The sequence below is a fragment of the Siphateles boraxobius genome, unplaced genomic scaffold, assembly GCF_051911475.1.
Source record: "Siphateles boraxobius isolate OS27281-9 unplaced genomic scaffold, OSU_SipBor_1 6, whole genome shotgun sequence".
Taxonomy (NCBI): domain Eukaryota; kingdom Metazoa; phylum Chordata; class Actinopteri; order Cypriniformes; family Leuciscidae; genus Siphateles; species Siphateles boraxobius.
Window position 1 is genome coordinate 19,242,743 of NW_027509186.1, and position 24,220 is coordinate 19,266,962.

General features: G+C 41.0%; 2 protein-coding genes across 3 annotated transcripts in view; one reads left to right on the top strand and one right to left on the bottom strand.

The window, feature by feature from the left end:
- Positions 1 to 23,010, top strand: c4 (complement component 4). The gene is made up of 41 exons (XM_077208130.1): positions 1 to 184; positions 308 to 497; positions 590 to 770; positions 905 to 975; positions 1,059 to 1,144; positions 1,352 to 1,434; positions 1,515 to 1,602; positions 1,691 to 1,796; positions 3,195 to 3,321; positions 3,586 to 3,701; positions 3,807 to 3,980; positions 4,160 to 4,357; positions 4,472 to 4,666; positions 4,757 to 4,900; positions 5,058 to 5,187; positions 5,283 to 5,354; positions 5,446 to 5,646; positions 6,075 to 6,192; positions 6,367 to 6,437; positions 6,531 to 6,670; positions 6,835 to 7,038; positions 7,183 to 7,234; positions 7,327 to 7,410; positions 7,674 to 7,877; positions 8,675 to 8,750; positions 11,749 to 11,905; positions 11,989 to 12,093; positions 12,172 to 12,340; positions 12,561 to 12,748; positions 18,035 to 18,190; positions 18,569 to 18,628; positions 18,720 to 18,810; positions 19,073 to 19,247; positions 19,353 to 19,440; positions 19,806 to 19,880; positions 20,066 to 20,168; positions 20,254 to 20,343; positions 20,444 to 20,536; positions 20,632 to 20,715; positions 21,658 to 21,802; positions 21,891 to 23,010. The coding sequence occupies exons 1-41, from the start codon at positions 123 to 125 to the stop codon at positions 22,030 to 22,032; spliced, it is 5,094 nt and encodes a 1,697-aa protein (XP_077064245.1). The 5' UTR covers positions 1 to 122; the 3' UTR covers positions 22,033 to 23,010.
- Positions 22,077 to 24,220, bottom strand: part of trim3a (tripartite motif containing 3a) — a 56,396-nt gene continuing 54,252 nt past the window's right edge. For both annotated transcript variants that reach the window (XM_077208139.1, XM_077208140.1), the window contains one exon: positions 22,077 to 23,888. In XM_077208139.1, coding sequence (XP_077064254.1) covers positions 23,736 to 23,888 — 153 coding nt within the window. In that variant the 3' untranslated portion in view covers positions 22,077 to 23,735. The remainder of the gene's footprint in view (positions 23,889 to 24,220) is intronic.

A 24,220-nucleotide genomic window follows, 5' to 3' on the forward strand; every position in this document is an offset into this window, starting at 1 on the left:
GTCAAAGCCCAATTTAACGGAGGTGGGAAATAGCCCTCGTAGTCTTTTCTCAGTTAGTTGGTAGATGATGTTAGTTGCTGTCCTAATGGAATAATCGCATAGGAGCAAGGTGAAACAGCAAGATGATCTACCCTCTGTTTTTTGCATTTTTGTTTTTTCTTGCAGTGGATGCACAGAAACCCACGTAAGTACTAGAATTATTGACTAATTTTACAAAAGTAAACCGTTCTTGTTTTCTCATAATTACCCACTGCTTGCATTTTGTTCTATCCTATCAGTGCGTATATTCATTTGCATTTTACCGCAGATGCCTAATTGTTGCTCCAAATAATATTCACCTGGGAGTGGAAGAGACTGTGAGTGTGCAGCTTCATGGAGCAACTAAAGAAATCAGCATGCTGCTATACTTTGAAACACAAACCTCTAAACATCTGTCAGAAAAGAAGTCTATAATCCTTAACCAGGACAATAACTACCAAGCTGTGGTAAAACTTAAGGTAAGTCTGTACACTTGAGATTTTTAAAAGTGTTAAAATCTTTGTCTCCACAGCAAACTCTGCCAATGTCTTTTCAAACCAATGTACTGTAGGTTGATCCTAAGATGTATAGAAGTACAACAATGGATTCATACGTTCAACTTGTAGCTGAAAGCAAAGATGTCTTTGCAGACAAAGTCAAAAAAGTCAGAAAAGCCAACATCTTTTTGTCAACTAAAAGGGGGTACATTTTTATCCAAACAGACAAGCCCATTTATAATCCAGGAGAAAAGGGTACTGTATCACTATTCAATTTCTTTTTTTTCTTTTTCTTCTACTTATTTACTTTTATTAAGTATGTATTATTTGTTTACCAGTATTAAAAACGGCCACATTAGTTTAGTTTCTCTTTGTTCCATATTTTTCAGCAAAATACAGAATCTTCACCCTAGACAACTACATGCTCCCCATAAAGGATGAAATTCACGTTCAAATAGCAGTAAGTCGTTATTGTCCATGATGAAACGCAAATAATATGCACAGACACCTAGACTGAGCAGGTGAAAAACTTTCCTTTTACAGAATTGCAAAGGCTTGATTGTTTACAATCATATTTGGTTTTCTGACCAAATCTTGGAAAAAACTATCACTATACCGGAAGTGGAGCTGTAAGTTAACTACATGAACACTAAACAACACTTACAATAAATAAAGTGTGTATATAGTAATTGTTTAAAGCTTTGGTTGTAAAAATCACATTTGCATATGCAGTGTACATATTCTTATACAATGGGCAACATTACATTATAGGGGACAGCTATGGACTTGTAATGAACCTCATTGATATATTGTGTGTAATTTTATTCATCCTTCAGGGCTGGCAAATGGAAAATCATTGCATCATTCCATAAGTACCCTGAATCTATCTCAGCATTGGAGTTTGAGGTCAAGGAATATGGTAGGTATAATGACATTGCAGGTACATCTATATTAAGAATTCTCGTTTAATCGGTCACTTTAACCTTTCATTTATCACAGTTTTGCCCACATTTGAGGTTAAGATTGAGTCTACACAGCCTTACCATATTTTGATGAGCGAGTCCTTTCCATTCAACATCTCTGCCAGGTATGTACACTACTCCATCACATGCCGATGGGGTTTGTTGTTGACTTCAGATTTTGCCATGTAACTCATCAGTATTTGGTGTTTTCAGATATACTTATGGGAAGGGGGTCAACGGGATAGCATATGTTCGATTTGGACTTATTGATGAAATGGGGAATAAGATATATCTTCCAGGCACTGAACAGCAGATAGCAGTAAGTAAATAATTTTGCACTAGAACTAAAAGAAATGATAAATGAAAAGAAATTATCTAAAAAAAAAATTCTCTCTCCCTCTCTCTCTCTCTTTCTCTCTCTCTCTCTATCTCTCTCTCTCTCTCTCTCTCTCTCTCTCTCTCTCTCCCCCTCTCTCTCTGTCTCTCCTCTCTCTCTCTCCCTCTCTCTCTCTCTCTCTCTCTCTCTCTCTCTCTCTCTCTCTCTCTCTCTCTCTCTCTCTCTCTCTCTCTCTCTCTCTCTCTCTCTCTCTCTCTATATATATATATATATATATATATATATATATAGTTGTGGTCAGAATTAATGGCACCCCTGGTAAATATGATCAAAAATGGCTGTAAAAAATAAATCTGCATTGTTTATCCTTTTGATCTTTCATTTAAAAAAATTGCAAAAAACGAACCTTCCGTAAAAGAATTGAAAGTGGGGGGTAAATCACATTATAAAATAAATGCTTTTCTTTGGTTTGCTGCCAAAAAGCCCTTTTTTTGTTTCATCTGACCAAAGAATCCAGTCCCTTTTGAAGTTTCAGTCGTGTCTGACAACTGAATATGCTGGAGTTTGTTTTTGGAGGAGCGAGGAAGATTTTTCTTGAAACCCTCCCAAACAACATGTGGTGATGTAGGGGTTGTTTGATATATTTTTTTAGGCTTTCTGACCCCCGAGACTCAAGTAATCTCTGCAATTCTCTATCTGTGATCCTTGGAGAGTCTTTGGCCACTCAAACTTTCCTCCTCATCGTGCATTAAGACAATATAGACACACGTCATCTTCCTGGCAGATTCGTAACATCTTTAGTTGATTGGAACTTCTTAATTATTGCCCTGATGGTCAAAATGGGGATTTTCAATTCTTTAGCTATATTCTTACAGACTCTTTCTATTTTGTGATGCTCAACAATCTTTTGATGCACATCAGAAATATATTCTTTGGTTTTACTCATTGTGATGGATGATTAAGGGAATTTGGTCTTTGTGTTTCCTCATATTTAAACTCCTGTGAAACAAGTCATAGCTAGACAATTTCATGTTCCTAGTCACCCTGGTGTGTTAAAAAAGGTAAATATTAATGGGAATATACTTCAGAGATATAAATTCTAGGGGTGCCAATAATTGTGGCCAATGTGTTTTAGAGAAAAACATTTATTTCATAATTTGAAATACACAGACACTTTTAATTATTTTACCTAAATGAAAGGTTTGATTTTTTGCAAATTTATTGAATGAAAGATCAAAATTTCTTTACAGCCTTTTTTTTATCATATTAGCCAGGGGTGCCATTAATTCTGACCACCACTATATGTATGTATATGTGTGTGTAAAATGTACTTATCAGTATCTGATTTGGTTTATTTGTTTATATTCTTCTGTTATGTAGGTAGAGGATGGCACTTCATATACAGAAGTACTCACTGAGGTCTTAAAGATAGTGTCAAAAAATAACACTCAAGGCCATATAGAGGGATATTATCTTTATATTGCAGTCTCGGTTTTGGAAAAAGCAAGTGAGTAATAAATGGAAAGTAGCCTAATGATTAGATCATGAAATGTATGCAATAAAATAAATTATAGTGATCACAAGTGCAAAAGTACATTGATTAAATAATTCCCTTTATAAATAACAAAGTTTCTTTGTCTTATTATACACTAGTTATCTTATTCACTTATTTTATGTACTTAAAGTTACTATTTATCCTCAGACTGGCATTAAAATATGTTTAATGACTGAAAATGATATCACAATGAACATTTGCATTTATTTTATGCAGGTGGCAATCTAGAGGAAGCTGAAAGTTCTTCTGTGAAGATTGTGACATCACCATATGTTATTGATCTGTCAAAAACCAAGACATATTTCACCCCGGGTGGCATGTTTTCCATTTTGGTATGTGGCCTAAATAATTTTTTATCTTAAATACGTTATTTTTATCCCTCTCTGGCTTTAAAATAAATGTTAGTATCCCACCTGCATACACACATTTTTTTGCAGGCTACTGCAACATATCCAGATGGCCAAAGAGTCCCAAACTTGAAATTTACAGCCACTGTTAGAATAGAAGGATCACCAGAGCAGATTCTAAGCGATGAGGGCTGGGGAAATCAAATTGGAGATGTAGCCATGTCCTTTCAAATACCACCACAGGCTAAGAATTTAGCTATAACGGTGAGATTTCACATGATAATTGATATTACCATTCCAAAGTGGCCACAATATACAATGGCCTTGTTTTAAATCTGCTGTCAACAACAGTATCAACCTTTCGTGTATCCTCGTGGCTTTGGTATTGACCAATCACCATCCAGGACTGGGACTGTCCATTTTATATGGTCCTTATTTTGCAGGTGTTTGCCGAGGGGAGAGACCAGGAGGTAATTCGTAGTGATAAAAAGATGACAGTCAGTGCAATAAAAGCTGAAGAACACTGCTATCTTAGTTTGGAAGTGGAGCAACAGTTCCTACAGCCTGGAGAAGACTTGAAAGCCACATTACGGGACATTGCACCTCAGGGTTCAGGAAAACCAACTTTCTTTTATTTTATGGTAAGACTAAGAACAATCAGCTTGGATGTCATTTTGAATAGGTCTTTACCAGATTTGCTTTATCTTCAATCTAATGTCTTCCATCATTTAAAAAATAAATAATTACCCAAACAGGTTTGGAGTAAAGGACGAATTGTGCAGATGGGGAGGGTGCCAAGAACTGAAATCACAACAATCAATGTGAAGTTCAATGTGGATATGGTGCCTTCTTTCCGCCTGGTCGCCTACTATTTTACAGGCCTTACACCAAAAGAAAAAATAGTGGCTGACTCTGTGTGGGTCGATGTGAAAGATGTCTGCAAAGGCAAGGTACAGCAGTGATGATTTATCTTTCAGAATCTAAATATTGTGAAATTTTTTTAGAAGCGAGTGTTTCCACATACTGTTTTGTTTGAATAGGTAGAAATTGATCCAATGGCTGAGATAAAACCTGCAACTGGGTTTAAGGTGACGGTCAGAACAGATCCAAAGGCCAAGGTGGCTCTTGCCGCAGTGGACTCAGCTGTTTACATTCTGAACAAAAACAAACTAAGCCTTCAAAAGGTAATGCATTTGGGATTATGTATTGTACATTATGTACAAAATCAAAACTGGAGTTTTGTGGATATCTAGTATGCTATGCTAGTGTACTCCTAAAAGTACTGCATGTACCTTTTCAGGATTGCCTCTCACGATGGAGATGATTTGTTTTTTCCCACAGATGTTTGAGTGTATGAACTCGTATGACTTGGCCTGCTCTGTTGGAGGAGGAGAGGACTCCAGTGCTGTTCTGCAGAGAGCTGGGCTAACTTTCATTTGTAACTGTGATCTGGAAACCCCTATACCCGAAAGTAAAATACCTGCTGACAATTTATTTTGTGAATTATTATTCAAAAACCATAAGAGCATGAAAGCGTGATCAACACAGTTTTTTACTTCTTCTCAGAGCATAAGTGTTACAACTCTAAACCTCGTATCAGGAGAGCAGCGGACTATGTTGCAAAATACGATGCAGTCGGTAAGATGCAAAACAACAGTTTGACAACCCTTGATCATTCCTCACATGATTTGTCTTTTAATCATATGTCAATTGATAATATCATCAACAGTCAACAGCTATAAGAACAAAGACAGGAAATGCTGTATTGATGGTGTAAGGCCAAGCAAACTGCATACATCCTGTGATGAGCGTCTCAAAAGAGTACAAAAATCGGACAGCTGTCGTAAGGCTTTTAAACAATGCTGCGAAGCTGCAAATGAGAGGAGGAAGAGGGAGAAATTTGAGAGGAGAAAAACAAGCCTTGGAAGAGGTACAATTTGTCTTGCATAACTTCTTGGAAGGGTTTTCTTGTATTAAAACCACATTTATTGCACAATTCTAAAGTGATGTGTCTTTCTAAATCAAACCAAACAAAGAAATGAGTGAGCAGTGAAGCCAATTTAGTTTATTATTTTTATATTAATAGTGATTATTATTATTATTAGTATTAATATCCTTAATAATAATAATGTGAAAATATTGTCTATATCAATAATTGTATTCACTCCCACTATAGTTTAAATTATAAAATGTAAGAAATATAAAAAATGTTACTGAGAAGTGAAGTCTAAATTGGCTGCTTACACTTATATACAATATAAAATATAAAATGTATTATTACAGTATTATTATTATTATATTATTACTGCTACTTTTTAAAAGCTGAAATCTGCTCTCCCTTTCTGTCTCTCACTGTAGTCTCTGACGACACACTGGACGAAATTGTTATTAATGAGGATGCAATCTATCTCCGTAAATATTTCCCACAGTCATGGATGTGGACAGTCATTGAATCAGATAGGACTGGCATTATCAGGTCACCAATTAATCAGATAAACAAATAAACATTATATTGAGTTTGACTACATATATATATATATATATATATATATATATATATATATATATATATATATACTATGAATAAAATAAATCATCTCTAACATCATATTTATATGTAAATACATTTTTGTCTTTTGTAAACTTTAAGGCATGATGCAGTTGCTCCTGATTCTATAACCACTTGGGAAATACAGGCTGTGGGCATTTCTTCCACAAAAGGTTGCTATAACCTTAGAATCTGCCATTAAGTGTGCTATTTGGATGCTGATAATTTTTCAAAAGGTGTTTATTATTATTATTATTATTATTTAGGATTCTGCATTGCAGAACCAAAGCCCCTGAAGGTCTTCCAAGATTTCTTTTTGTCCGTTAACCTTCCTTACTCTGTGAAAAGAAATGAGCAGCTTCAGGTTAAAGCTGTTGTGTACAATTACAAGCAAGAAAGTTTACAGGTAAATTCAATTCATCTTTATTTCAGGTGCTATTCTTTTTTACCAGTAACATGTGCCTGAAAAATTATTACTGTGACAAACAGGATTAAAAAGCTTTGTAGAAACTAAGCAAAACTCTATTTCCTGTTTAATGGCTGAGAATGCCATATCATGTGTCTCAATAGGTAATAGTGCAGATGAATAAGAAGGAAGGTTTGTGCACTGCTGGCGGCAGTGAGGTGAGGGAGGAGGTCACGGTTCCTGGTAACTCTGCAGTGGCCGTGTATTTCACCGTGGTGCCCCTTGTTATCGGAACTATCCCCATCACCGTGCTGGCTTACGCCTCAGACACTGCCCAAGATCGAGTAGAAAAGGAGCTCCGTGTGGAGGTAAAGTGTGGCATACCACGATTTTACTGTTCTTCAGTGCCACATACCTAAAAAATTAAAGGTGTTTCTTAAGGGAATATTCTTGTTTCCTACAAGTAATTAAGTATTCACCCAAAAACTCTCTTTGTAATCCTTCATCTTTAGGGGGAAGGGGAAATCGCCTCTATTGACAGGGAGTTCAACATTGATCCAAAATGTAAGAATCCGGTATATAAATAGTAGATCTGTTCTTGGGCTTTCCATCATTGCAGTAAACCTTTTTTTTTTTTTTTATGTTTTTTTACGCAGTGAGGAAATTAGAGATTGATATTCCAGTCCCTGATGATGAGATCCCTGGTGGGACAGACTCAGACGTCCTTTTGAGTTTAAAAGGTGAGGTGGTATAGAACTAGGTTTTAAGCCGCTAAACTCCAGGAAAGTTTTTAGTCCAACGATCTAGTAAGTGAATTCCTATTCTGTGATTGTTTCTGAAGAGCGTGTGTGTGTGTGTGTGTGTGTGTGTGTGTGTGTGTGTGTGTGTGTGTGTGTGTGTGTGTGTGTGTGTGTGTGTGTGTGTGTGTGTGTGTGTGTGTGTGTATGGATGGATGGATGGATGGAGTTGAAGTACAGTAGATAATGACCTAGTTATTTTCCAGGTGGTGTGATGGGTGAGTCAATAGATAACTGTCTAAACCTGGAGGGTGTTGATAAACTCATTCAGCTGCCCACCGGCTGCGCGGAGCAGACTATGGTGAAGATGTCTCCTGCTATTCATGCCATGAGGTACCTGGATGCCACCAACCAATGGATATCACTGAAAGCTGAACGAAGAGATGAGGCCCAATCAATGATCCAAACTGGTGCGTATCCATTATGAGATACCTTTAGATGACAAAAAATCAAGTAAATAATAATAGGTCATAAGCAATGAGCAGGGCCATAACTAGGGTATCCAGGTTGTTAATGTGGTCTCTCGTTGGTGGAAAATGTGTCCCCCACATTTTCTTCCTCCTCGATTGTAACCGCGTTCCTGGAGTCAGAACTTTAAAAAAAAAATGTTTTCAAATGAAAGTCTCTTGTGCTCACCAAAGCTGCATTTATTTAATCAACAATACTGTTTTCTATTTGAATATGTTATTAAATATAATGTATTCATGTGATGGTAAAGCTGAATTTTCAGCATCATTACTCTAGTCTTCAGTGTCACATGATCCTTTAGAAATTATTCAGATATGCTGATTTGCTGCTCAGGAAACATTTATTATAATTACCAATGTTGAAAACGTAATATTTTTGTTAAAACTTGGATAAATTTTTCTTTAGGATTATTTGATGAATAGAACGTTTGAGAAACAGTGTTTATGTGAAAGAGAATATTTTGTAACATTAAAAATGTCTTTACTGTCACTTTTCTTAACTGTAATGGATCCTTCTTAAAAAAAATTATTTTTTATTATTTAAAAAAATCGTACTGACCCCAAACTTTTGAGCAATATTGTACATATCATATATTTGCATATATTTGCATATAAAGAGTTTTTGTTGGGCCCACCATTATACAAAAGTATTAAGTAAAATACCTGACAAATGTTAGGATGTTGAAACATCATATATACTTAAACCACATACATCTTTGTTTCAACTTCTTATGTACCAGGTTACAGCACAGTCCTCACACACAAGAAAACTGATGGCTCTTACGGAGCCTTTCTGTGGACTCCCAGCAGTATTTGGTACGTTTTTGGTTCCTCTAGCTGTAATGTTGCAGCAAGGATAAAGCGGAGAGTGAATCCAATCGCAAGCACTTTAATAACAGAATATCCAGGGTAAACTTAGAATAATTCACAAGGCACACGGAACTGGGAAAAACTCACATCAAACAACGACCGACAAAAACCAACTGAAACACAGAGATCTAAATAGACAGGCAAACAAGCTAAACAAGATAACAAGGGGGCGTGGCTAATCAGAAACACATGGGAACAATGATCAGACCATTAACAAGACACATGGCAAACAGGGAATCACATGACAGACAAGAACAAGGAACAAGACACAAAACCCACAAGCCCCCCCCCCCCCCCCCCCCTTGAGACAAAAACAAAACAAAACAAAAAAAACACTAAAGTTCAGGAGGGTGGTGAAGTGGAGGCGGTCTTGGGGGAGGGACGGAGGGCCAGGTTCGTGGAGTGAGGGCGGACCTGGACTGTGGGTGGAGCAGGCTGAGCAGGCGACCCCTCGGGCGGCCAGGGCGGTGAAGACCCCTCGGGCGGCCAGGGCGGTGAAGACCCCTCGGGCGGCCAGGGCGGTGAAGACCCCTCGGGCGGCCAGGGCGGTGACTCAGGCGCAGGAACAGCAGACACCGGCTCAGGAACAGCAGACACCGGCTCAGGAACAGCAGACACCGGCTCAGGAACAGCAGACACCGGCTCAGGAACAGCAGACACCGGCTCAGGAACAGCAGACACACACACACTGGCTCGGGCTCGGGAACAGACAACACACACACTGGCTCGGGAACAGACAACACACACACTGGCTCGGGAACAGACAATACACACACTTGCTCGGGCTCAGGAACAGACAACACACACACTGGCTCGGGCTCAGGAACAGACAACACACACACTGGCTCGGGCTCAGGAACAGACAACACACACACTGGCTCGGGAACAAACAACACAAACACTGGCTCTGGCTCGGGAACAGACACTGGCTCCGGTTCTGGAACAGACACCAGAACAGAAACAGCCACAAGGACAGACGTAAACACAGAAACAAACATAGAGCGATCAGGTTCAGGCGTGACTTGAACAGTCTCTGAATCGGCAGACGTGACTTGAACAGTCTCTGGATCGGCAGACGTGACTTGAACAGCCTCTGGATCGGCAGACGTGACTTGAACAGCCTCTGGATCGGCAGACGTGACTTGAGGGGCAGTCATGGCCTAATGGTAGCAGAGTTGGACTGGTGACCCAAAGGTTGCTGGTTCAATTCCAGTACCGGCAGGAATATGACTGAGGTGTCCTTGAGCAAGGCACCTAACCCCCAATCGCTCCCCGGGCGCCACTCAAGGCTGCCCGCTGCTCCGGGTGTGTGTATCCAAGTTTGCAGTGTGTGTGTGTACACTACTCACTACTCTGCTCCTAATGTGTGTGCACTTACTTGGATGGGTTAAATGCAGAGGTCAAATTCCAAGTATGGGTTACCATACTTGGCCATCACGTGTCACTTTCACTTTCACTTTCACTTTCACTTGAACAGCCTCTGGATCGGCAGACGTGACTTGAACAGTCTCTGCATCGGACGGGACCAGCGGCGAGGACTCTGGGCTGACAGGAAGTACAGGGAGGACTTCCAGGCATTGCGGGACGCGGGAAGTCCTCTTTCTCTTCCGTCTCCGAGAGTGAGAGGGCGCTGTGCTGGACGGGACCAGCGGTGAGGGCGCTGTGCTGGACGGGACCAGCGGTGAAGGCGCTGTGCTGGACGGGACCAGCGGTGAGGGTGCTGTGCTGGACGGGACCAGCGGCGAGGGCGCTGTGCTGGACGGGACCAGCGGTGAGGGCTCTGTGCTGGACGGGACCAGGGGTGAAGGATCTTTGCTGGACGGGACCAGCGGTGAAGGCTCTGTGCTGGACGGGACCAGCGGTGAAGGCTCTGTGCTGGACGGGACCAGCGGTGAAGGCTCTGTGCTGGACGGGACCAGCGGTGAAGGCTCTGGCCGAACGTTGCTGACGTGAAGCTCTGGCCGGACGTGGCTGACGTGAAGCTCTGGCCGGACGTGGCTGACGTGAAGCTCTGGCCGGACGTGGCTGACGTGAAGCTCTGGCCGGACGTGGCTGACGTGAAGCTCTGGCCGGACGTGGCTGACGTGAAGCTCTGGCCGGACGTGGCTGACGTGAAGCTCAGGCATGTCGTGGTGAAGCTCAGGCATGTCTTGGTGAACTTGAAGAACAGGTGATGACGTGGCGTGCCACGGGAGGAAGCTCTCCAGACATCTGGAGAGTGCCTCTCTCCAGTCCAGACCGGAGAGATCGGGGAGCTCCCTCGGGTCGACCTCCTTAGCCCCCAGCCGGTAACACATCTTAATCGCCTCATCACCCAGAGAGCAGGAGGCAGCGAGGGGAACAAACCCCCAGTTGTACTGGAACAGATCAAGGCTTTCCAGGGCCAAGGCCGCGATCTGTCCAGCGAACTCCCGGTCTAGCCTGTGTAGATCAGGCGAGATCCGTGCTGCTGGATTCATATTTGGGGTCGGTCGTTCTGTAATGTTGCAGCAAGGATAAAGCGGAGAGTGAATCCAATCGCAAGCACTTTAATAACAGAATATCCAGGGTAAACAAGGAACTGGGAAAAACTCACATCAAACAACGACCGACAAAAACCAACTGAAACACAGAGATCTAAATAGACAGGCAAACAAGCTAAACAAGATAACAAGGGGGCGTGGCTAATCAGAAACACATGGGAACAATGATCAGACAATTAACAAGACACATGGCAAACAGGGAATCACATGACAGACAAGAACAAGGAACAAGACACAAAACCCACACCGTGACACTAGCCTAGCGCAACTGGTACAGCATGACACTAGCAATGCCAAGAATACTTAAAATGTATTTTTTATATTAATTACAAGAAATCCACACATAATTTAAGATTTTGTTTTTGATATATATTAGTACAAAAGTGTTTTTTGTTTTTTTATTCTATCCAACCTTCCTGTAGGCTTACTGCATATATTGCCAAGGAGCTGACGGAGTCCCGGGACATTATCAATGTGAATGACTTATATATTCAGGATGCCATGTCTTATCTCATTTCCAAACAGAAAAGCAATGGTGCATGGGATGATCCCAATCGCCTATATGACAGAGGAATGAAGGTACAGCTAAAAGGGTATATTTATTTTATTTATCAATATTGATTGCTAACATTGACTGAAAATAAACAAATATTTGTCCTCAGGGAGGAGTTGGAAAGGCGAAAGATGATGTTCCCCTAACTGCCTTTCTCCTTATATCAATGACCCATGCTTTGAAAGCCTACGAGCTGGGAAGTGATACAGAACTGGTAACATATTAACTCTATTGACATCAATTAAATTCATTAACTACTGAATAAACAATACACAACTCTGTTTATTTCCAGAGAGCAGCTATTGATAAAGCAAAGTCTTATCTAGATGGGCAGTTGGATGCTTTGGAGAGTCCCTATTCAGTTGCCATCACAGCTTATGCCTTGACCTTGCATGACCATCAAAGTGCAGAAGTCCGGCGAGTGCTGCAGAAGCTAAAAGACATTGCTAATTGTGACAACAGTCAGTAATTAAATTATTTCCAGCAATTCTTTCTCTTAGAACATAATCCACTTAACATGGCAGAAGATATTCTCAAAATTGCATGTCTATACACATAAAATGTTGAATAAATAAAGAATCACAAAAAAAAAACTGCATGTAAAAAATGTGGTCACAATGTTTTAGCTCAGTTATCATATTATCCAATCCATGCATCATATTTTCTCTCCTTTCTGCACAGCAAAGTGTTTTTGGAATGCCAAAGGTGGCAGAGGCAAATCAGTGGATAAAGCTGAGGCTGAATCTGTGGAGACCACAGCATATGCTCTACTCAGTATGCTCTCAGTGCGTGACATGCAGACTGCTAAACTCGCTGCAAACTGGCTGACAGAGCAGCGCAAATATGGTGGTGGATTTCAGTCCACACAGGTGGGTTGCAGAATTATTTTAACTCTTTTCCCACCAGCATTTTTTTTTAAGTTGCCAGCCGCCTCAAGTGTTTTTGATCATTTCCACAAAACTTCTTTATAATAAAAAAATAATTTGAATAATTTATTGTATGAATATCTGAACATGCAATATATCAAAAGAATGAACAGACCATCTGCTTTTAAACAAACTAACAGACAAAAATGTACACTTCAGTGTGACTAAAAACTACATCCAGATCAGATTCAGAAAGATGATTAAAATGATGGAGTAGATCGAGTCCATCAACGCTTCACAGTCCTATAGCTCATCCTGGGTCGACATTTAATTCAGTAACATTAGGCAGTTTTGATTTATATCCTGTTTAATGTTGATGTTCGCATTATTTTACATATGCATATGATTACATATGACAGCATGTTTCTGCATATTCTTTGCATGTGTTTTGATCAAGTGATTCAGTACTCTTTCAGAAGATGCCTAATAGCATCCCCTACCGTATAACAGTGAAAAACCGGAAAATTCCGTTGCCGAAGCGTTTTCTCCCATATAATTGAAATTTCCGTCAATGGCGGGGAAAGAGTGAACTATAAAATGTTGAAACCTTATTTTTATCAAAATGTTGGTAAAAAATTATAAATATGAAAGGAGAGTTTTTCAAGGGTGCTAACCACGGGTGGGCAGCACCATAAAGTGGTTAAAAACAGAAACGACCACCTCTTCCCTGAGCTCACAGAGTTCTCGGGCGACACAGAGCACCACCCACAAGCCGTGCTCTCCTCGCCCCCCTCTGTCCCAAAGGCGGTTGATACAGCATGCTGTCCACGGACCGCTTCGCCCTTGTCTCCCTCTGTCGCCAGACCCCTGGCAGAGCAGGAGGGACGACCAGCCTGGTCCTTCCCTGGCCCCCTGTGACAGGGCGCAGTTGCTAGCTGTGCCCCCACACCGGGCCGCTATGCCGTCCACGTCTGGGCCAATTACTCCGCTTTGCTGCCCCCCCAGGGTGACGTCTGTGGTTCGCATGACCCCGCTGGTTCAGTTCCTGGAAGCCTGGTTAGAGCTTCCCCGTCTGTCCCGCTGGGTCGCGCGGACCGTCAGGCTCGGCTATGCGATTCAGTTCGCACGGTCTCCTCCCCGCTTCAGGGGAGTCCGCTCCACTGTGGTCGGTGGCAATGCCCCCATCATGAGAGCAGAGATTAGGGTTCAATCGAGACTGTCCCTCCAGCCGAAATGAGGTCCGGCTTCTACAGCCCCTACTTCATTGTCCCCAAGAAAACCGGTGGGTTACGGCCAATCCTGGACTTGCGCGTGCTGAACCGCTCCCTTCACAGGATGACGTTCAAGGTGCTCACAACCAAACGCATTTTCGAATGCGTACGGCCCCAGGATTGGTTTGCAGCGATCGACCTGAAGGACGCCTACTTTCATGTCTCCATTCTTCCTCGACACAGACCGTTCCTACAGTTTGCTTTCGAGGGGCAGGCATACCAGTACGCAGTTCTCCCTTTCTGGCTAGCCCTGTCTACTCGCGTGTTCATGAAGGTCGTCGAGGCTGCCCTTGTTCCCCCCCGGGAACACGTGGTTCGGATCTTGAACTATATCGACGACTGGCTGATTCTAGCTCACTCTCGAGATCAGGTTTGCGAACACAGGGACCTAGTGTTTCGGCACCTAGCTCGTCTGGGCCTTCGGGTCAACTGGGAGAAGAGCAAACTTTGCCCCGTGCAGAGGATCTCTTTTCTCGGTATGGACATCGACTCGGTCGCCATGTCCGCGCAGCTTACAAGCGAGCGCGCGCAGTCACTGCTGACTTGTCTGAGACGATTCGAGGGCAAGAGTGCGGTTCCACTGAAACTTTTTCAGAGGCTCCTGGGGCATATGGCATCTGCAGCCATGGCAACGCCGCTCAGATTGCTTCATATGAGACCGCTTCAGCTTTGCCTTCGCGACCGAGTCCCGAGGTGGGCATGGCAACAAGGCACGCTCCGAGTACCAGTTACTCCGACCTGCCGTCAGACCTTCACCCCGTGGTCGAACCTCAGTTTTCTCAGGGCGGGTGTCTCCCTTGAACGAGCTTCCCGGCATGTTGTCGTGTCAACAGATGCCTCCACCACGGGCTGGGGCGCCATGTGCAATGGACATGCTGCTGCGGGCTCCTGGACAGGACCCCAGCGGCTATGGCATGTCAATTGCCCCGAGTTGTTGGCAGTACGCCTTGCCCTGCACCGCTTCCGGGCATTGCTCAGGGGTCAACACGTACTAGTCCGATCAGACAATACCGCCACTGTAGCGTACATCAACCGTCAAGGTTGTGTACGCTCCCGCCGTATGTCACAACTCGCTCGCCACCTCCTCCTATGGAGTCAGAAGCATCTGAGGTCGCTTCGAGCCATTTTCATTCCCGGAGCTCTGAACTGTGCAGCCGACGAGCTTTCATGGCTTCAGCCCCTCCATGAAGAATGGCGACTCGATCCCCAGTCGGTTCAGCTGATTTGGGACAAGTTCGGGGACGCACAAATAGATCTGTTTGCCTCTCACGACTCGACCAATTGCGCCCTGTTTTATTCCCTGACCGAGGGCACTCTCGGCACGGATGCACTGGCGCACAGCTGGCAGCCTCTGCGCAAGGTCAGGGAGGGTGAGGAGCAGGTCATTCTGGTCGCGCCGTACTGGCCCACCCGGACCTGGTTCCCCGAACTTGTACTCCTCGCAACAGCTCTTCCTTGGCCCATTCCTCTGAGGAAGGACCTCCTTTCTCAGGGACGGGGCACCATGTGGCACCCTCGTCCCGATCTCTGGAGCCTCCACGTGTGGCTCCTGGACGGCTCGAGGCAGGTTTGAGTACCCTACCACCAGCGGTGGTGGCTACCATCACTTCCGCTAGAGTGGTGTCCACGAGACACGTCTATGCGTTGAAGTGGAACCTCTTTGTCAGCTGGTGCTCTTCTCACCGAGAAGACCCCCGGAGATGCTCGATCAGCGTTGTGCTTTCCTTCCTTCAAGATGGATTGGAGCTCCCTTTGAGCCTCTGCAATCAGTCAAGCTTAAGTTCCTGTCAATGAAGACAGCGCTCCTGGTTGCACTGGCCTCCATCAAGAGGGTAGGGGACCTGCACGCATTCTCCGTTTACGAAGCGTGCCTTGAATTCGGGCCGGCTTACTCTCACGTGATCCTGAGACCCCGGCCTGGATATGTGCCCAAGGTTCCCACCACTCCCTTCCGGGACCAGGTGGTGAACCTGCAAGCGCTGCCCCCGGAGGAGGCAGACCCATCCTTGGCACTGCTCTGTCCAGTACGCGCTCTCCGCGCCTATGTAGACAGAACGCAGTGTTTCAGGACCTCAGACCAGCTCTTTGACTGTTATGGTGGGAAGCTGAAGGAAAAAGGCTCTCTCCAAGCAAATGTTTTCTTACTGGATAGTGGACGCCATTGCTTTGGCTTACCAGCAGCAAGGTCGACCGTGCCCCCTTGGTGTGACTGCCCACTCCACCAGGAGTGTGTCGTCCTCTTGTGCTCTAGCGCATGGCGCCTCGCTGACAGACATCTGCAGAGCAGCAGGCTGGGCGACAACGAACACATTCGCCAGATTGCACAATCTCCGAGTGGAGCCTGTGTCCTCTCATGTACTCGCTTCAACCAGCTAGTACTGGACCCGCTCAGGTGTCTTCGCTTGCTCGCCATTCCACTCCACGGACTGGATACGTGCGATATTCTCCTCAGGTGAGCTTCGCCGAAAGTCCTGTGTTCCTCCAGCACTCCTGACGTCGGCGCCAGTGTCTATTGCCTGGGCGTCGGCTAGGTGCCTCCCGTGTGCTTGTTCCCTCCTCTGAGCGACCCCCACATGTGTATTTCCACTGTAAGCCTTTCTGAGCATGTGTCTTTCCCTTGGCAAGCCACCTTGCCACCCCTGGGGTTGAAATATTCCAGCTCCGGCTGGACACCCCAGTGTCTCCATATGTTTCCTTCGGGTCATATGTGTATTCTCTACGTTCCCCCCCTCTGGGTTGGCATTAATTGCATATTTCCCCTAAGCTTGGGATATGCTTCCTAGTGTACCTTGGTATTCCTGTGATGAATAGGAGTCCTTCGTCCAGTCTCACGACAGGGATCTCAGATTTACGCAGGGCAATGGAAGACAGCTGAGAAGGTGGCGTGATTAGACTGGTAACCCCATTCGTCGTCATCCGACGTAACTCGGAGTGACAACGAAAGGGAACGTTCCGTCTGCCTGCCACTCTCCGCTGTACCGCGGGGATAGCTCAGTCTTGGCTCCTCAGCGAAGAAACATATCTGCATGTTGCCAGCGTCCTCCTTTTATACCCACGAGGTGGGGCGGAGTAACGTCATGCAAATTCCGTAGACCCATGGCATTTCCTTGCCATTGGCTCATTTTGTAATACTCGAAGCTGATAGGCTTTCTAAGCGAAACACCATTCGTCGTCATCCGACGGAACGTCTCCGTTCCCTACTCAGGGAACGAGGGTTAAATCCGTAACCGAGACGTTTTACTTTCACAAGAATACTGTAAATTACAATCTTAAATATTTTAACATAGAAAATAGTTATTTCAATTAGAATTTTTATTAGAATTTAAATTATAATTAGAAAATATTTTTACTGAATTTATGATCAAATAAATGCAGTCTTGGTAAACACAAGAGACTTCTTTCAAAAACAAGCAAACAAAAAAAGCCTTACCGACCCCAAACATTTGAACAGTAGTGTACATTTTATTAATTTCTAAGAAATTTCACATATATCAAAAATTAAGACAAACCATCTCCATGTCTGGTGGTAACATGGGAAATCACACACATACACAATCACACACATTAGTAAGAAACAGTCCTTTATAATGCAATAATTTAAACTCATAAAATAACTTTCTCAAATGTGAAACAGAGGTGAGGCATAATAATAATAATAATAATAAAAGATATGTTGATGGTTAAAACACACTTAAGAGGGCTCCATGAGCTATTACCATTATGACCTTGAACCACAGTAGGCAACAGTTGCTGCACAAGTGCATTTAATACCAGTAGTAAATGCACATGGATCATGTACAACCCACAAAACAAGGGGGTCATGATGCAAACTTCTTTGTCATCTGACTGTTTTTAAAAAGTTTTTTTTAATTTTTTTATTATTGATAAGACATAGTATTATAGGCCCAAGACCAAGTAATTTAAATTAATTTAAACTTGTCAGCCCCATCCATTTCTGCCATCTTTTGTGTTGGTTTTCGAGTTTGCATTAATCAATGTTTTTTATATATATACATAGGATACAGTCTTGGCCCTTGAGGCTCTGGCGAAATACAGCATACTGAACAACGATATAGGAGACCTGAATCTGAGGGTGGAAATGTGCCTTGAAAATGGCAAAAAGCAAGATTTACACTTGACCAAATATACTGCTCTCACCACAGAAGCTGTTAGGGTAAGAAATAATACTTGGAAGAGTAATGGTACTATTCCTAAAAGTTGACTTATTTATCTTCAGTAGATATATGCATATACTTTAATTTTAAAAATAGTGATGACTCATCCTGTACTGTCTAGATTTTCTTTTCTTTCTTAAACGAGTAAGTCCCTCCCACTAATTCCATATTCAAGCGACTATAAAGTAGGTTCATGGCTTTTGGTGCAACTAATATAAAAAAGGAATAAACGTTTTTATATATTGAAATATCCAGTTTCAATGGGGAATATCAACAGGCTGCAGAAAACTCAAGTGATTTTATTGGTCTTTAAATATGCGATAAAGTATGCAATAGAAAGTATAAAACCCACACTATATGTACACTTGTTTACACAGGTCAGAAATGCTGGTAAAATTACCCTAAATGTTCAAGGAACGGGACGTGGAACATTAGCAGTAAGATTTTTTTATCCCCTCTAATTTACATTATTGATGATCTATGATGTTTCAGTTAATGCTATTTTAAATGACCTTTTGCTCATTACAGGTTGTGCAGACATACAGAACTATGAAGAAGGATGAATCATACTGTGATCTATTTCACCTCAGTGTTACAGTGGAAGGAGAGCTGGAATACAGTGCGTAACATATAATGTGACAACTGTTGTTGTTGTAGGTCATTCTGAATAAGTAATAAATAAATAAATGTATACACACAATTCAAATTTTAAGTATAAATGTTTTATTCAACCGGACAGGATGTTAAAAACGATACATTACATGAGAGTTTCACAGATCTAGTATTTGGGTAAGGGTGACCTCAGATGGCGAGGAGGAGTAGTTACAAACGTCATCTAATAATAATTTAGACTAGGACTAAGTCAATATGCTCTTCTCTAGAAATGTACAATAAGGAAGAAACTTTTGATGATAATTACAACTACGAAGCCGAGGAGGTTCAAAAAGATGAGCCCATGAGCAGCATTGAATGGTTTGATCTTCGCAGCCGCAGAAAAAGACAAATCTCAGAGGAGCCAAAGAAAGAGAGTTCACTCATATACACAGTGTGTTTGGGGTGAGCACAATAAACAATCTTTTTATGCGCTTGAAATGTTTGATTTGTTATATAAATGTTCAGCAGAATTGTTTGGTCTATTTTTTCTCCTCTGTCCTCCCTCAGCATGAAAAAGAACAATTCGGTTGGCATGGTCATGGTGGACATCTCACTCCTAAGTGGACTGATGCCAAACATCAAGGATTTGGAACATGTGCATTTGCATTTATCATTTTTATTGTTATTACATGTAGTTCTCAAAAATACATTATATTTCTATGACTTGTTATTATTGTACTTGTTAGTACAATGTAAGTATTAATAATATTTAATATTATTTACCATTTTTGTAATTTGGATTTTTTTTATTTCTATCAATAAGCATTAGGTAAACATCAAAATAAATAAAAGAAAAGAAGAAAAACATTCGAGTTTTCTTACGATAAGCACCATATTTCTGGAAGTTTTCTATAATTTCCCGACTTTGTTCAGTTACAAATAATACAATTACTATGTGATACAAAATATGAATGTATTTTTTTCTAAGAATTCATTTCATCTCTCATTTTTCTCCCACAGAATGTAAAGGGCTCAGAGAGGTACATTGATCACTATGAAACCCACCATAATAAAGTCTTTCTTTATTTTGCAAAGGTAATAGAATAGTTTATATTCAAGAATCCCATGAATTTTCAAATGTTTCTTTTTGATGTATGGTTTGCATCTTTCTTTCTTTGCTGAATTTGAAAATAAATGGCTCCACTTTAATTCATCAGTACTTATGCAACAGATCAACGCAGCAGACACGAATAATTTGATTATATGGTTCATGTCAACAGATCACCGAAACCGAGGAGTGTCTTCAGTTTGGTGCTGAACAGGTCGTTCCCATGGGCCTTGTCCAACCTGCTTCTGCTGTCATCTATGACTATTACAGCCCAGGTCATCAAACGCTATGAACAGAACACTTTATTGACAACACTTTTGAGTATGAACACTGACTAATGCTATTCAATGTGTTACACAGAAAAGAGATGTGGCATATTCTATACAGCCCCTCAGAAAAGCCCAATGATCTCCAAACTGTGTAATGGGGATGTGTGTACATGTGCAGAAGGTGGGAAAAACTGTGTACAGCTAGTGTACTGTGATTATATTTGAACACATGGGCCACAAATGCATAAGTGAAAACCAGATGTACATTTCACACTTTTCAGGTGGTTGTCCAAATCTGAAAGTCACCTTCAGCAAAGATATGAAAGATAACACCCGGAGCGGATATGCATGCTACGATCCTACTGTTAACTATGGTGAGAAATTAAGTCAGATAATGTACAAATACTGTATGTTGCCAAGTCTTAACACTATACTAATTTATATTTTAAACGTGTTCTGTTTTCTATAGTCTATGTGATTAAAATTATCAACTCAAGCAGAGATGAAGTGTTTATGCACTATACCACATTAATCACTGATGTTCTTCAGATTGGTAAGTTTGGTCCTCAGTTTTAAATTTAAAACTAAACAAGTTGTAATAAGGTTCTGTAGGTTGATTAAAGTTATAACTATTAGTTATTGTATGGCTGTTTTGAACACTTGATTGGCGAATCGCACCATCCACTGGCAAATTCACTCAAAGTTATGATAAAAAAAAATGCCCGTCATGATGAGTATCCTAGTAAACAGTCGTTTGTGTCTTAAATGAACGAAGTCGAGAAAGAAAATGCACCTGTACAGAATGTATTAATATATTGGATCTGTGCATGTGGCCTTAAAGTGACAGCAGCCTAATATACTGTTTCTGCAGCTATCTGCAGGGTTTTTTGCTTGCTAAAAATCACTCACTGCTCTTGATGGAATAACCTCTGTAACTTTAATAAGGTTTAATCTATGTGTAATTTATACAGTGAAGACAATGCAGTGTTATTTTACATTTGATAAGCCTACTTTATTAAATTCTGTTAAAATTGGGAATTTCACTGGTATCTAAAATTCTGGTGTTATAACTGCCTGTTTCATGGCCAGTAAAAATACTTATGGGCAGTACGTTTTTTTTAAGTCACCGGCCTAAAGTTTGTTTTACGCCCTGGTTGTAATGGACTATTTTTTTATAGCGGAATCTTCAAGATAACATACAGGTCAAATCATACGATTATTTCAACCAACATCTCTTGTCCACAGTCCACGTATTTGTTTATGTGGTATCTGTGTAATGTAGTCATTACCCTGGTATCGCAAAATAAACCCCTACCTGACTACGCTATCGGGAGTTATTTTGTGATAATTGCAGACTGACTGTACGTATCAAGTAATAATGCAAACTGTACATACTGCAAAGTTCATTAAACCTAATAACATAGAAAATTATACCTAATGCATGTAAATTGTTACCGCAATAAATAACATATCAACACAACCTTTCTTGTTAAAGGGATGGACTCTGGTATTCGGAAAGATGTCACGCGCCAGATGATACTGCGCTTATCTTGTGATAAAATGGAGCTTAATAATGAAGCGCAATATCTGTTCATGGGTCAGAACAACGCAATCTCAGTTCTGAATAACGATGGACAACAGTAAGCCTTGAAATCGGAAGTTTATTGAAACACAAAATGCAAATTGTTTTTTGATTGCTGAAACATTGTTCTTCTATTGTTTCTGAAGTTTCAGGTATGTACTGAACAATGACATGTGGATCGAGAAGATACCAGAAGAAAAGAAATGCAGGGCAACCTCAAGTCGCTCTGCCTGCTCTCATCTTAATGAATTTATAAAGAAACACCCCATTAAACGCTGTGATATTTAGAAAACATAACGGAGATGGTAAAATAACCACTTAAAGCATCATTATTTGGCTCTGTAAATCATGTGCTTTTATTTCTAGTGCATATACTGACATATAAAGAGACTGTTACAGTTGTTTGATACATTGGAAAATAGTCAAGAATTTCAATTCAGTTTTCCGTGTGTATTGGCAATACAGTAGATTCACGTCACCTTTCATTCTGATACATAGAGGGAAGTCAAATGGAAGAAATTTATTACAATAATTCCAGATATTATCTCTTTGACATGCCTTTAGATTTTCAGTATTACAACACCATAAAACAAGGGTCCTCTTTTTAGGGGTGTTTTTAGAGATGCTACATTTCTGACAAATATTCAAGAGTGCATTATTGCAGTTTGAATACTGTATTTAGTGGCTTAAACAACACTGTCTTTTTATCGCTTGCACTCGTTCATGATTCCATATAAAGTACAGATGATGGATGTCCTGCTTGTGAATTCATTGCTTTTGTGAACGTCTTGGTGTAACATCTAGGCCAAAATGATCAATGATGAACTGTCAATGCAGTAAATATATATTATTTTTTTTAGATTTTTCTTTCATTTTCCTACATTCATAGAAAACAAGCAATAAAACAAAATAAAAACCAGTAGTAAATGCTTCAGTAATACAGTAAACTATGGCAAATACCCTGCAAATTGTTCTTCCATGAATTTGGCAACTTAAAATGCAGCAGTGGCTGTGTGATTTAATTTTCCCTTATTATTTTATGTTCATATTTCCATTGTCTTGATATGACAGATTCCCTTTGATGTGGTGACTATCGTGTGCATGAGAAAAAACTGTAGTACTTCACTAGACATTAGCTTTGTACACCTTGTGAAAACCACTGAAGGCGGTGGATAACTGCAGATAAACAAAACACTTCAACTTAGAAAAATAACTTGTACATTATACCATTGTGTACAAAATAAATAAACTTGCTTTATAACCTTTTTACGTGAATACAAAGCATGCAATATGTCAATTGTGCTGTTGTGGTCAGTGATATGTAGCAAGCCCAAGTCCCTTTTAAAATCAGAGGCACGATGAACCTACAAGCAGTTCTAGTAGAGCCAGTAAAGCACATTGACAGCTGGATTACTTTAATATTGAGCTTTAGCGCACTAAGAGAGAGTGGATCTCAAAATAAGATATTACAGCATATCAATGGCGATCAAATTTACACCATATGATACAAATACGTACACATGTACAGCTAGTCAATGCACAAAAGGCCAGTTCGATGTGAGAATTTTGAGCTCCATCCATAGGTCATTCTTAAGCTGTTGCATTAATGATTTGCCCAGAAAACATTTATTGACCACCATTTTATTCCCTGCTATTCTTGTTAAATTTAACAGAGGGGTTTGTTAAGCAGCTTTAAGTTTTGCATGAAAGATTTTGTAAAAAGCACAAATATAGCTGCCCTCTCGGTCACTGTTACATACACAGCGCCTGTTATTACTTGCTAGGGTTCAATATACAGTACATTCATTTCGGAAATGACTATTAACACAAATTGATCAAATAGGGATGCAACATTCATGAAGCCCTGGGTTTGTTCACATCAACACCAGTCAAATGGCTGGAAATTTATGTGCAGAGACTTGTTCAAAGGAAAACATGAAATGCCAAAGACCTTACAGTATATTTGTTAACTCTTCCATCACGGCGAGTCTTTACTGCAGGTATCGGTATACCTTGAAGCAGTGGTTTCCAGAGTCTGCCACGGCCACGTGACCATCTGACGTGAGAGCCAGACCCTGCGGACCGTACAAAGGGTCCGCCGTCGTGTTGATGTACGACAGAAAAGAGCCAGAACTGTCAAACACCTACATGACAAAAAATATGTTGTTTGAACAGATTCTATAATAATAATTATAATATATATACATATACATACACAAAATAAAATTATAAAAATAAATCAGGGCTAGGTGGTTGAAAGGAAAAGCAAAATAAAAGTTAATAGTTAAGAAAAAGCATTTTAAAAATAAAATTTTAAATAAAATATATATAATTATATGGTAACAATTTACCATAATGTTTGTTAGCATTAGTTAATGCATTACAATGAGCAATATATTCTTACAACATATACTTTGGTTAATGTTAGTTCACAGTGCAGCTAACAGATACACCTTTAAATAAATGCTTAGAAATT